Here is a 15,207-nt window from a genome sequence, read left to right on the forward strand (position 1 = left end):
CTTTCTCAAGATGGCTGCTGTTGGAAATGCTGTGGGGTATTTTTTCAAATGATTTCTAATAAATAAAGCATGGAGGCATGGATGGATAGGTAAGTTTGCTTTAAATATTAAAAATGAATTAAACAATGTTTTCACTTTGTGGTGCTCAGATACAGCTAAGTCCTGCTTTAAATTATTCACAGCTTTATATTACAAAAACATTAGCTCCTTCTCTAACCCTGGACCTGAAAGACCTCGACAATGAAATTGTTACTACAGCTTGCTCAGAGGAAATCCTGCAAACTTATATCACAGCCATGGCACTACCAGCACAGAGTTTGCATGTTCTCCCTGTGCCTGCGTGGGTTTCCTCCCACACTCCAAAGACATGCTGGTAGTTTAATTAGTTAAATTGGCCATAGTATGTGCACGTATAAATGTGAGTTGGGGACCTTAGATTATACATTCCTTGAGGGTTAGTGACTGATGTGAATGTACAATATATATGTAAAGCGCTGTGTAAATTGATGGCGATATATAAGTACCTGAAATAAATAAATATCACGAAGGTCCCCAAACTGAGAAGACCCCATGCTCCCAGATTATCTCAGACCACTTTTAGTATTGAACGAGGATCATAAAATATTTACCAGATCCTTGCAAATTGCCTTGCTTGGGCAATCTCCCAACTAATTTTACTAGACGATGTAGATTTATACATGGCTGACAAAGCGGTAGTAAACTCTTTAAAAAAAAAAAAATCTGAGCCCCCTGCATTGTCATAATGTGGCAGTATTCACTGCATACACGCACATTACGGCAGACTTGCCTTTCAGACAAAGCCCTCCAGCAGCGTGCTGTCACTGCTGGTGCTTCGATCTTCGCCTGCTCTTCCCTCTGGGTTTGCTCGCCCTGCCCACAGTAACAGTTTTCTTGCTTTTGGGATAAAGGTTTTACATAAATTAATACAAGCTGACCATTTTCAGCACCATTGTCACTGGTAAATGGTTTGTCTCAACCCTTCAACTGCCACTTTTGCTGGACAGCTTGGTTTGGTAAAGGAATCTGAAAAACAACAGACTACTGGTCAGATCACCAGGTAATAAACTTTGATTCGGGGGGAGAAAAATGCATTAATGCTACTGACAGACTTCATTGTATATGTCATTTTTTTTATTTTGGCCATAGTTACACTTTAAATGTTCAATTATAACTAGGGAACGGGGAAAAGAAGTTTTCTTTAATTAATTGTCCACTTCCGCAGGCTGTCCTTCCTGATCCCCCGAGAGGCAATCGGATATTCCCTGGATCAACTTTACCTGTAAATGTTAGTATCCAGTTATATTCTGTGTATAAAAGAAATAATCCATGACTTTTTTTAAAGCAATCCACTGAGCTGGCCACAATCAAATCTTGAGAGAGTCTATTCCACATTTTCACAGCTCTCACTGTGAAGAAACCTTTCCATGTTTGGAGATTCAATTTCTTTTCCTCCAGACGTAAAAAGTGCCCCCTTGTCCTCTGTGATGACCTCAGGGTGAATAGCTCTACACCGAGTTCACTATATGAACCACTGATGTATTTATACATGGAGATCACATCCCCCCCTTATGTATTATACATGGAGATCATATCCCCCCTTATGTATTATACATGGAGATCATATCCCCCCTTATGTATTATACATGGAGATCATATCCCCCCTTATGTATTATACATGGAGATCATATCCCCCCCCTTATGTATTATACATGGAGATCATATCCCCCCTTATGTATTATACATGGAGATCATATCCCCCCGTATGTATTATACATGGAGATCATATCCCCCCTTATGTATTATACATGGAGATCATATCCCCCCCTTATGTATTATACATGGAGATCATATCCCCCCTTATGTATTATACATGGTGATCATATCCCCCCCATGTATTATACATGGTGATCATATCCCCCCTTATGTATTATACATGTTGCTCATATCGCCCCCTTATGTATTTTACATGGAGATCATATCCCCCCTTATGTATTATACATGGAGATCATATCCCCCCTTATGTATTATACATGGAGATCATATCCCCCTTATGTATTATACATGGAGATCATCATATCCCCCCTTATGTATTATACATGGAGATCATATCCCCCCCTATGTATTATACATGGTGATCACACCCCCCCTTATGTATTATACATGAAGATCATATCCCCCCTTATGTATTATACATGGAGATCATATCCCCCCTTATGTATTATACATGGAGATCATATCCCCCTTATGTATTATACATGGAGATCATATCCCCCCTTATGTATTATACATGGAGATCATATCCCCCTTAATCTCCTCTTCTCAAGAGAGAATAAATTCTGTTCCTCTAATCTTTTCTCATGTCCATGATCATCAACATTCTTGGCCCTACCTAAGCCCTCTTACCATACAACTTTTTTTTTTTTTTTTAGCTGGCATCAACAAACTCTAGATTACCTATGGATAACCTTGACAGCTAACTGTGATACCCTCTATCCAAAATAACCACCTAATTTCATAAGATGTTAGCACAGTGGTCCAGGTACTAAATATCTTGGTTCAGAAGGTTGACTGCAGTAAAGATGGTGATTCTTCCCAAGATGCTTTTTTATTCTGAGCCTTCCCTGTGAGAATAACTAAAACTAGCCTGCTGAGCTTCCAAGCATAGGAAATTTATATGGACTCCCATGGCTTGGGAGGTGACTTGAACTTCCCGAACTATGGAGACCTTATTATCTTGCAGCTCAACTTTGCCATCTTGGTTCCTGCAGTCTATCTCCATTTAGAATACTATAGATACATTTTGAATTTTATACAATCTACCTTATCGTAATGCAGTTTCTACTCTGGGACTCCCAACTGTTAAAATAATTACCTCCAAGTTCAAGTAATATCACACAGTTCTCTTTTTCCCTCCAGCATAAATATAAACTAAAATACAAAGTAGTGAATGAGCACTCTATACTTCAGTCCTTTTTTCGGCAATCCACATGAAAAAACTTCATACTGTAAAACCGCCAGGTTTATAGGTAGTAAATCGAAAGAACTACTCACAAACATAAGTCTGTAGAGGTACAACAAACAATTCCACCGCTGGCTGTGTGGTGGCGTCAGCACAAACTTCGTCTCGATGCATTTCGTCCTATCAGACATTCTCAATTCTCATTTTTTGCATTTTTAGGTGTTACACTTACTTTTGGCCACAGCAAAAGTTAACCTCCCTAGCGGTAATCCCGAGTGTAGCTCAGGGTAAAATTTCTATACCAAGAGCGGTAACCCCGAGCTACACTCAGGCTTACCGCTAGGGAGGTTTACTTTTGCTGTGGCCAAAAGTAAGTGTAACACCTAAAAATGCAAAAAATGAGAACTGAGAATGTCTGATACGACGAAATGCGTCGCGATGAAGTTTGTGCTGACGCCACCACACAGCCAGCAGTGGAATTGTTTGTTGTACCTCTACAGACTTATGTTTGTGAGTAGTTCTTTCGATTTACTACCTATAAACCTGGCGGTTTTACAGTATGAAGTTTTTTCATGTGGATTGCCGAAAAAAGGACTCTCAGGGGGTCCCTGCAGCACTTACCTTGTCCTTCGCTCCCGCGATGTGTCCCCTGCAGCGTCCCCGGCCATCTCCTCCGGCTGATGCCGGCATCCGGCTTCCGTGTTCCGGTCCATGTGACGTCGGGACGTACGGGCGGCGGGAAATTTGAAATTTTTAAAAAATGTCATTTTTGCTGTCATTGCTGTTTCAATGCATTTCACATATATTTTGTCCCTACTGCTTTGTCCTGTGCCCTGCCTGCATTTTGAATGTTCTTTCTGCCTGGAAACTTAGAAAGGTCCATGGCGTCCAAAAAGCGTCCCTTTACGTCAAAAGCGGTTTTAGAACAGCGATAGTAAATCAGAACCACTTGCAGAATTGAGTGATAATGATTCGTGGGGGAAATTCGTCATCAGACACTGAAAACGATTTTGCGACTTTGCTCAGCGATGTGCAAATTTGCCTCTGTATTTCAAATTTCAGTGTTTTTGGTTTGATTATATTATTGAATTAAATTTATTATATTATTATTTTTTATGATTATTTATTAAATTATAATTTATGATTTCGTGTTTCAAATTTTATCCTACCCGGGATGTTTATTAGACTCTTGTTCGGACAGATTTCAGTGAGTTATTCCTAAAAATTACAGCCTACAATAAAAAACTACATATTTTTATGCAAAAAAATGGTACCACTTTCAGCACAAAAAATCGGAAAGAATCATACCGCCAAGGAGGTTAAAGATGCAGTGCACAAAGATTTTTTTTTTTATATATAATCCAGAGCTCTCACCTTCATACCAAAATTCCTAATTTCTTTGGCAGCTTATAAAAAAGATTTGCTGCATTAAAGACTTTTGGCAGGGATGGCGAATGATCCCTTTTTTGTTGCTACAATATACTAGAGGAGAAATCAAGCAGGGAGGTATTTAGATACCTCCAGCTCAAGCACATTGTCTTGCATATGAATATGAAATGCATATGAAGTGGGGACTTCTCCCCCCTAAAAAAAAAATATTAAATAATGGCAGGAACCAAATTAACTATTACAAAACCATGGTTCAACCCTGATTTGCTCATCATTGTGCTATACAATAGGATATCAAATATCTATATTTAACAATGCATCCATAGTAAGTTGCCAGATTGCCAAGACAGGCTTGCCCTCCAAGATGTAGATGCGAAACTACACCCAATCCCCCCCCCCCCCCGCACATCCGTTGCCATTTACTTGTATTCTGGCAGCTGGGCGTGAGTCGTTTGCGCATCATGGTGTTTTTTTCATGTTGGCTGTGGACAGTTCGTCCTCATGCACACTGGACATTTTTACAGCGGCTGTTTTTGGCTTTTGATGTTTTTTTCTACAGCTAGTAAACCCCCCAGTATGTTCTCCTAGGTGTCCATGCACACATAGACTGTAATCAACGTTTTTTGGCAGGGATGTTATTTAGCTGGAAAAAAACCCAGGACTCATGGGTTTCTGGAGGGTTTTTTAGCTGTAAAAATGCTCTAATGCTGAAAAAAGCGGCAAAGTGTGGTAAAACTTGGTAAAATGCTTCAAACCGGCGTTTTTGGCCTTCATTTGACCAAAAATAAAAATTTTTTGTAAAAAAAAAAAAAACATGGAAAAACGCAGCTAAACGTGTCAAAACGCCACTGAACGCTAATGCAAAAACGCTAAAAAAAGCTGAAAAACACGTTTTTAACGTGACTTTACACAGCTAAGGTTGCCAGTGTTATCAATACACCCCGTGTGCATGGAGTCTTAGAGTGAGTTGGAGCATGGTGGGACAACAGTAGCTGTCAGAGCAGACAGACATCTACAGCCCGGTAAAAGGGAGGCCATAGTCCATTAATTGCCCACCACCGATCTGGAGTGTGCCTGCGTGCCACGTGATACCCCTAGCCCCCCTTCCCGTATGAGGCAGCCGCTTCTGGGATCAAGCTTCTTGTGTGAGCTGACACTTCTGCCGCTGCACTAGGATCCCAAGCAGTGTAGTCAATCCTACCAGAGTTCTCCCCTGCTGGGCTGCAGGACACCACCCTCACCCATGGAGAAGAGGAGAGAGTGAGATGTTACAGGGCCCAGCAGGGAAGTACTGGGGAGGGCCAAGAACACACTGCTGGGATTTTAGTGCAACAGAGACGAGGTTGTCAACTCGGACATGAATATGGGAGCTAACTGGATTTCTGCCAGGATCAACTGGTATTTTTCTGTACTTAGTCTTTTTAAAGGGATAAAACATGGGAATTGTGCGTGTATTGCTGAGCTGTACTGCAGATGTTTTTTGTAATTTTGCCCAAACATGCACTTTAAAGTGTGTATTTATGGAAAAAAAAATTGGAGAGCTATTCATCGTGCATGTACATTTGTTCTGTCAATCATAATAAGAGTCTATTTCCTCATCAGCTCAATCTAGTGACCATAATTGGGTATTTTTCTGATTCATGCTAGTCTATATCAATGAATAACATTCACTCTTGAGAGAAAATTGCCTAATAACATTCGATGTTGCCTCAATTTGCACAGAACAGATATACATGCAACTTCAAAGGACAAATAGCTCTGCACATTTTTGATAAATACATGCTTAATTATCTGTACTCCCCTGAAAACATGACTATGAGTAGATATTTTACGATTGTCCACGTGGGTTTTGTAGACTTTACAATAATGGTGACATGATCTTGTCTGCTTCTGATGGTTTTGTGTGATTTATCAATAACTTCTACATCCTTATTAAGTCATTTTCTCTCTACAGATCTTTCCAGACTCACATGATAAACACCCTAAGCTGACCAAGAGGTTACCGTCGATCGTGGTGGAGCCCACGGAGTCAGGAGACGTGGAGAGCGGAGAGCTACGTTGGCCACCAGAGGATATCTCACCGACAGACGACAAAAGAGAGGCAAAGCCCTGCCATGGATGTTCATATGCGGAAGGTATGACCTCAGGTTATTGTTTTGGGACTGGGAATGTGTGGCCTCCTAGATTTTGGCACTCCAAGCCAGCCATTCTCAACCGGGGTTCAGTGGAAGCCTAAGGCTCCTCCAGAGGTTGCTAGAGATTACTTGAGCTGACTGAGCTCCCCTTTATTGGGGCCTGTATAGGTCACAGGCCAATGCCACTTGAAAGATTCAGCAGCATTACATCAATTACCTTTTTTAACTGTCTGTACAGGTGGCATTCTGACCACTACTGCAATGGGGGATTTCTTCACACAAACCACAATTGTAAGGGGCATTCTTCCCACAACAAATGTAAGAGACATTTTTGCCACTGACCACCAATAAATTAGTTTTAGCAGGGGTTCTCCTAGACCTATAAATTATTTCAAAGGTTCCTTGGGAGTATTAAGGTTGAGAAAGGTTGCTGCAAGCTAATCTACCATCAGTCATTTCTCCTGCTCTTGCTAACGCCATGACGATTTGTATTGGCACAAAACCGGTTAAGATTTGTCTTTTGATCTATGGTTCTTTTAAATCAGAAATAAAAGCTGTGTTAAAGGAATGCTTGTTCCTAGGAGCAACACACTTTATATATAAGATCATGATGGCCCATTTTGCAAGCAAGATATTATGTGTGGGTTGCTGGTTGCACCATATCTCCATGGGCTTTGGACTCTCCAACCTGTAACTTAGGCTACGTACATGCTATTGCCATCCCTTTGCATTTTTGATTCACCCAAATGTTGCATAAGTCAGAACACACAAGAGTAATTCAACATTGTTTCTGTGAATTACAGTTTTCTTAAATGGTGACCAATGGCTTGAAAAATAGCCGTTTGGTGGCAGAGGCACCTTGATTGCAGGAAAGGATGTGCCTCAAGTGGTTATAAGCCGTATTTGATGAATAGTTTATTATTATTATACAGGATTTGTATAGCGCCAACAGTTTGCACAGCACTTTACAATAGAACAGGAGACAATACAGCAACAATACAGTTCAATACAAGAGGGATAGGAGGGCCTGATCCTTGGAGCTTACACACCAATGTAATGTGTTTCGTGGCTATTTGACACTTTTTCAGACATATGGTGAAACGCATAGGATTTTTTCTGGCTGATTTTGCATAGCTCTCAGTGGCTGGTACAAAGAATTAAGGCCAAAGTCATCAAACACAATACATAACTACGTCCTTTCCCATAATTGAGGTGCCTCTGCCACCAGATGGGTTTTTTTCATGCTATTGGCCACCAGTACCCTACCAGTTCCATCTCCCTACAAAGACCTGCATAGGGATAGACGTACTCCTCACATGTGAGCATTTCAGGTTGCACAGACTCATATGTTGGTGTCTTCCACAATCTCACCAAAAGCAATTCCCTTCTTCTAACCTGTTTATTACTACATTTGCAGTAACAGTGCTACACTGGAAGGGCTCTCTTGCTTACTTCTCCCTCTTTGGTTTTTTCTGCAAGTCTCTCACCTATGCCAAAGCCAAAACACAGGCAGATTCATACATCTTGTTTAGATGAAACTGGACGTATTTGTGTTTGGCACGGATGAGCTTGGGTGTGTTCAGATCCTGTTCTGGACTCACATCGCCAAGCCAGCCAAGAAGCTGTCACCTGCCATGGGTTAATCATGGAGCAATCCCCACCCTGGAGCTGAACGTTTACATAGGGCCATGTAAACAAGTGGCTGCCCCCACCTCCAATGATTGACCCATTACAGGTGACAGCTTCCTGGTGGGCTCGACCATGTATGTTCCGTAGAGCATCCAAACATACCCAAACTCGCCTCTAGTGTTAGATCAGAGCTTGTAATTGGAACCTGTAGTCTTTATCCATGGAAATGCATCCAAAACACATGTAAATAGCAATGGTCCCATCGCATGGACTGTGGAAAATGGAAAGTATCCTGGGAACCAAGCAGATTACAATGCATGTGGCTAAAACCTATAGAAAACACATAGGTGTGCAGGCAAGTGCTTTGGAAAACACTTGGATGGCCCATCACACTTGTATTGCTGTTCATAAATGCACATACGTTCATTAATGTTATGGACATTGTTAATATGTATTACATAAGGCAGCCAATTTATTATTAATGGGGTGCAAATGCACAAAAAAACGTACATGGCCCTTTTTTATACACATGCACTGCATTGTTGGGCTCTACTGTACAGTGCGTTGGGGTGACTTTCACAATGCATGGCCCGGACATAAAGCAAATGCACCGCAATGCATTAATATGAGTTTTAGTACGCATTTCCACAAGGTGTGAAGGGTCCTAAATGCTATTATATTCCTTCTAAAAACTCAGAATTGTGTATGTAAGTGTTAAAGTTCAACATTGGCTTATTAAATAAACTATGACTCTAGACAAAGACTTTTTTTTTCTTTGGATAGAGTGGGGAAGGTTTGGACTTTCTGTCAATGTTTTATTGCTGTCCACATTGGGGAATCTTCCGCTCACAGTTCATTGGCCCATCAATGACCGCTAATGTCCGGGTTTGGATGAACTTGGGAGCAAACGAGCCCAAGCTCATCACTATGTTTAACCAATGCTTTGAAATATGAGGATAATAAAGAAGTATATAATTACATAGCTAGGTTGACAAAAGACACTAGCCCATCTAGCTATTAAATGCTAAGACTGGATGAGTTTCATTTATGGCTGGAGTTCTACTTTAAAGTGAACCTTCACACCCTTTCTAAAGTTCCTCTCTCATGTCACCTGCAAAAAAATGTTTTTATTTTTTAACGGTCAGGTCCTTAAAGTGTTACTAAACCCAGGACCCTGCATTCACTATATCCGGTCTCCCCGGACCCTGCATTCACTATATCCGGTCTCCCCGGACCCTGCATTCACTATATCCGGTATCCCCGGACCCTGCATTCACTATATCTGGTATCCCCGGACCCTGCATTCACTATATCCGGTCTCCCCGGACCTTGCATTCACTATATCTGGTCTCCCCGGACCCTGCATTCACTATATCTGGTCTCCCCAGACCCTGCATTAAATATATCTGGTCTCCCCGGACCCAGAATTCACTATATCCGGTCTCCCCAGACCCTGCATTCACTATATCTGGTCATCCCTGACCCTGCATTCACTATATCCGGTCTCCCCGGACCCTGCATTCACTATATCTGGTCTCTCCAGACCCTGCATTCACTATATCCGGTCTCTCCAGACCCTGCATTCACTATATCCGGTCTCCCTGGACCCTGCATTCACTATATCCAGTCTCCCCGGACCCTGCATTCACTATATCCGGTCTCCCCGGACCTTGCATTCACTATATCTGGTCTCCCCGGACCCAGCATTCACTATATCCGGTCTCCCCGGACCCTGCATTCACTATATCTGGTCTCTCCAGACCCTGCATTCACTATATCTGGTCTCTCCAGACCCTGCATTCACTATATCCGGTCTCTCCAGACCCTGCATTCACTATATCCGGTCTCCCTGGACCCTGCATTCACTATATCCGGTCTCCCTGGACCCCGCATTCACTGTATCTGGTATCCCTGGACCCTTCATTCACTATATCTGGTCTCCCCGGATCCTGCATTCACTATATTTGGTCTCCCACAGTGCACAGAACATGGAAATGCAATTATGTTAGTATATATAAGCTACTAAATACCTTTTCTCATCAGCAGTATATAGCAGTCCTATGAGGCTGCATAACCCCTGACGCTCTGTCTGGTCAGTGCTGATTGGCCCTGTGCTGATCACATGCACTCTCCCAAGAAAAAAAAACTCTCAAGCTATACAGACCAAACTGTGCATGTGCAGAGTGTCTCCTAGAGCTCTGTGCTATCAGCAGATGGATTGGGGACAGTAGAAGAAGGGGAGGATCAGAGAAGACAGGATCAAACAGCCTTTTTACATAATGCAGGGGATAAAAGTGCAGGTAAAAAGGAACCCCTTAGGTTCCACAGTGAGTATAACAAGCATGCTTTACTGCATATACAGACTGATTTTTTTACTGTTTTGCAGGTTTAGTAACACTATAATTCTTTCCTAGGAGAGGATGATGTATTGCGACCCCATGCATTCACTGTGGGTCACTCCGGGATCCCTTGTGGCATTTCTGCCCATACACACGGTTCTGTAAACCTCCTCCTGGGATTTTTAGATCAAGCATCCCAGGAGGCAGCTTGCGTGATCTTGCGCATGTAAAGAAATGGCGAATGTCCTGCAGCATGTCTGTCCATGCACCGGTTCTCAATTTAATATGGTGGCACTGGAGAAGAGCAGTGTAGGGAGAACTGGACTCCATGGGCTAGTAATTATGAATTTTCCTACTTTTGTACAGGGACAAATTTTAGGATTTAAAAATGGAATTTTGATAGTAAGGGTGGAGTTCCTCTTTAAGGAACTGTCGCTGTTCAGCAAACACTGAAATGCCGGTTTTGGATAGACTGATTTTTAAAACTCTATTATCTGAAATTGCTTTACACACAAGCAAATTTATAAAGCCATGATGGTGACTTTCACTGTTGGTGAATATTTAGGAAGACTTTCCCGTAGTGAATGTTTGGTAAATTTCAGATTCCCTGCTTTATAAATACACCCCTTAGGCTAGGTTCACACTTATGCAGTTTGCGTTTTGATCAGTTTCTGCAGTGTGTTTTGCGTTTTTGCACATGGGGTTTTGCCGCGTTTTTTTTTTTTTTTTTTTTTTTTGCTTGTTGGGCAGATTAAAAAGCAAAACGCATCAAAAACGCACTACAAGCTTTTCTGCAGCGTCTTCATTGAAGTCTATAGAACCAAAAACGCAACGTTTTGCGTTTAAAAAGTCACTGACCCTTTCCAAAAAACGCACCGGGTGAAAATGCGGAGATGTGAACGCGTCCCATAGGAAATCATGTTAAATGGACTGCTATGCGTGGGGGGGGGGTAACAAGTCTTCTCAGACCATTAGTTGATCCCACCAGCTGCAGGGTAACAAGACGACTTGCCAGCAGGGCAGGAAGTGAGGGTAAATCTTTGTTAGGCTAGGTTCACACCTATGCAAGTTGCATTTGACCCGTTTCTGCACTGCGTTTTGCATTATTGCACCTGCGTTTTTGCCGCATTTTGCATTTTTTTTTCTTGTTGCTAGGCAGATTTAAAACACATAAGAAACGCAGCAAAATCGCAGCAAAAACGCAATGCATGCTTTTCTGCAGAGTTTCCATTAAAGTCTATAGAACTACAAACGCAACTATTTTCGTTTAAAAAAGTCACTGACCCTTTCCAAAAAACGCACCGGGTGAATATGCGGAGATGTGAATGCGTCCCATAAGAAATCATGTTAAATGGACTGCTGTGCGTTTACGTAAAACACTGCGGAAACCGCTTAGGTGTGAACCTTGACTTAGACAGAGGTTTGTCATCTTGGGTGATAAGTGGCCCTTCCATAGCTCTGGCTTATTTTCCAATATAAATTCTGCGTCCTTCATAATATATCTTCATATCCTCTCTTGACCTTGTTTTTTTTTTTTTGGCCAAGAACCGGTCTGTGTTTTTCCTGCACTTCCACATTTCAGACATAGCTAAATCCTGTAATCAGTTGTGTGTGTTTTGAATAGCTCTTTCGCCTGTAATCTGCTGGTAGTTTTTAATCTTTGCGAAGTCTCCAGATGTCCCACAACTAGCCAACCATCCTTGTCTTACACCAGCCTTGAAAGTGAACCGGCAAAGCCCCAATCACTAAAATCTCCGCTAATCTTTTACTAATGTCACCTCCGATGTTATTCTCAGTATTTTTTTCATCTGCAGCTTTTGGTTAAATCATACCTGTGATCCTTCTATGAAGATCCTTGTTAACCTCCCTGGTGGTATGATCAGGGGCGGACTGACCATTTGGAAATGCGGGCACTGCCCGAGGGCCCGTGGTCAGTAGAGGGCCCCATGAGATGCCCCTGGTACCTTTTTCTAGGCTTTTTTGAGTTTGGGCAAGGACACAGAGGCCCCATGATCCCCTATTGCCCGGGGGCCCCATGAGTTGTCAGTCCGCCCCTGGGTATGATTATTTCAGATTTATAGTGCTGAAAGCGGTACCATTATTTTGCATGGAAATTTGGCGTTTTTTATTGTAGGCTGTAATTCTTAGGAATAACTCACTGAAATCTGTCCGAACAAGAGTCTAGTAAACATCCCGGGTATGATAAAACTTGAAACACAAAATCATAAATTATAATTTAATAAATAATCATAAAAAATAATAATATAATAATAATAAATTTAATTCAATAATATAATCAAACCAAAAACAGTGAAATGTGAAATATAGCGCCAAGTTTGCACATCACTGAGCAAAGTCACAAAATCGTTTTCAGTGTCTGATGAGGAATTTCCCCCACAAATCATTATCACTCAATTCTGCAAGTGGTTCTGATTTACTATCGCTGTTCTCTAGCCGGTCTAAAATGGCTTTTGACCTAAAGGGACGCTTTTTGGACGCGATGGACATTTCTCAGTTTCCAGGCAGAAAGAACAGTCAAAATGCAGGCAGGGCGCCGGACAAAGCACTCAGGACAAAATGTATGTGAAATGGTTTGAAACAGCAATGTTTTACTATGTGATTTTCGTTTATTAGAAAATGACAGTTTCTAAAATTTTTAAAATTGCTGCCAGTTCCGGCCCCCGTACATCCAGACACTCGCAGGCACCGGAACACGGAAGCCGGATGCCAGCATCGGCCGGAGGAGATGACCGGGGATGCTGTAGGGGACACATTGCTTGAGCGAAGGACAAGGTAAGCGCTGCAGGGAATCCCTGAGCAACGCTGCATGGTAAGCCCGAGTGTAGCTCGGGGTTACTGCTTGTGGTACTGAAACTTTACCCCGAGCTACACTCGGGAATACCGCCAGGGGGGTTAAGGCAGCACAGTGGCTAAATGGTTGGCACTTCCACCTAGCAATACTAGGGTTGTTGGTTTGAATCCCAACCACGGCACCACCTGGCTGGAGTTTGCATGTTCTCCCTGTGCTTGCGTGGGTTTCCTCCCACACTCCAAAGACATGCTGGTAGGTTAATTGGCTCCTGTCTAAATTGTCCATAGTATGTGTATGAATGTGAGTTAGGGACTTTAGACTGTACGCTCCTTAAGGGTTAGGGACTGATGTGAATGTACAATATATATGTAAAGTGCTGTGTAAATTGACAGGGCTATATAAGTACCTGAAATAAATAATAAGGCATTTCTTTTTTATAGGGTGACAACTTTCTGTCCCTATATCAGTTGTACTTATGCGTTGTCACCCTAAGGCTTTGTTCACACTAGCTTTGTCAGCAGGTGTCAGACAGGCATTTGGGAAGTGCCTTTAATGCAAATTTTAATTTTAATTAAAATTCTGCACATGGCAGCACACAGTGCTGTTTACACTGAAGCGTTAGCGTCGCGGAAAAACTGACGCCTCATGTCCAGTCAGGAGGAGTTGAAGCCTCCCATTCAAGTCTATGGTCCTGCTCGTCAAACGCCTGGCAGGCGTTTGCAGGGTGTTTGCGACGCAGTTGGGAGGCGTTTGCGGAGCGTTCAGACCATTTAACTTCATTATAGGAGTTTGTGGTGCGGTTTTACCACTTGGAAAAAGGCTATCAAACGCTTCAAAACCGCGCATAGGGCGTTCCGGGAGTGTTTGAGGAGCGTTAAGAATGCCTAACGCCTGTCAAATGCTATAGGGGCGTCAAGAGTTAGAAATAAAGTCAAGTGTGAACGAGCCCTAAAACTTATACTTTCAATGGAGAGTACAACTGGTCAGTTGAAAATGCATTGGGGTTGATTTGCTAAAACTGGAGAGCGCAGAATCTAGTGCAGCTGTGCATGGCAGCCAATCAGCTTCTAACCTCAGCTTGTTCAATTAAACTCAGGGGCGGACTGACCATTTGGAAACTCGGGCACTGCCCGAGGGCCCGGGGTCGGTAGGGGGCCCCATGAGATGCCCCTGTTACCTTTTTCATAGGCTTTTTTGAGTTTGGGCAAGGACACAAGGGCCCCATGTTCCCCTATTGCCCGGGGGCCCCATGAGTTGTCAGTCCGCCCCTGATTAAGCTTTGACACAATTTCATCCTGCAGCAATATAACTCAGACTACAGTAGAAGCGCCCCTGACAATTTGAGAAGTATGATAGGACATGTTGCAGAGTTCCATTTCAAAATGGTTCAATCCTCCATGTGGAATCTCATTTGGCTCTCATTTTTAAATATTTCAGCAGACGTTTTTTCCTGTGTTTTTGGAACAGGAGTTGAACGTTTGCCAGAATCCTTGCAGTAGGCGTTGTAGACCCGGTACCAAAGCTACAGGTGTCAGGTATGCGTCATGTTTTGTAGTGTTTCTTTACTGCAAACACACTGGAGGTGAAAATGGAAAATGCAGGCAAAAAAAAAAAAAACGTAGGCAAATCATATTAAAGAAAAACCACAAATCACAAATAATCTGTTAATGCTGTTTTAGCACAGTGACAAGCTGTCATCTTGAGCTGAGCCTCTTACAAGTCTGATCTACAGAACTTTGCAGGAGTAAAAAGAACCAATTTATTCCAATACGGTTACCTGAATGAACTGTGTGTGTATTGGAGGCATCAGGCGTCTTTATTCATTTATTATTATCGTGGGACAGGTTTATGCTGGCGGTGAGCTGAATCTTTTGTTTTTTTTTGTACCAGAAGAGTATGAACTGGTTTTTATTTTGTTTATGC

General features: G+C 42.3%; 1 protein-coding gene across 2 annotated transcripts in view; it reads left to right on the forward strand.

The window, feature by feature from the left end:
* The window catches only part of LBHD2 (LBH domain containing 2), a 101,648-nt gene that overhangs the window by 74,578 nt on the left and 11,863 nt on the right, over positions 1-15,207 (forward strand). The window contains exons 3-4 of one of the 2 annotated variants that reach the window (XM_089661356.1): positions 1,244-1,306; positions 6,324-6,504. In XM_089661356.1, coding sequence (XP_089517482.1) covers positions 1,244-1,306; positions 6,324-6,504 — 244 coding nt within the window. The remainder of the gene's footprint in view (positions 1-1,243; positions 1,307-6,323; positions 6,505-15,207) is intronic. The other variant, XM_089661358.1, reaches the window with a different exon arrangement.

The sequence above is a fragment of the Staurois parvus genome, unplaced genomic scaffold, assembly GCF_062004578.1.
Source record: "Staurois parvus isolate SC_StPar_1 unplaced genomic scaffold, SC_StPar_1.0 ptg001329l, whole genome shotgun sequence".
NCBI lineage: Eukaryota > Metazoa > Chordata > Amphibia > Anura > Ranidae > Staurois > Staurois parvus.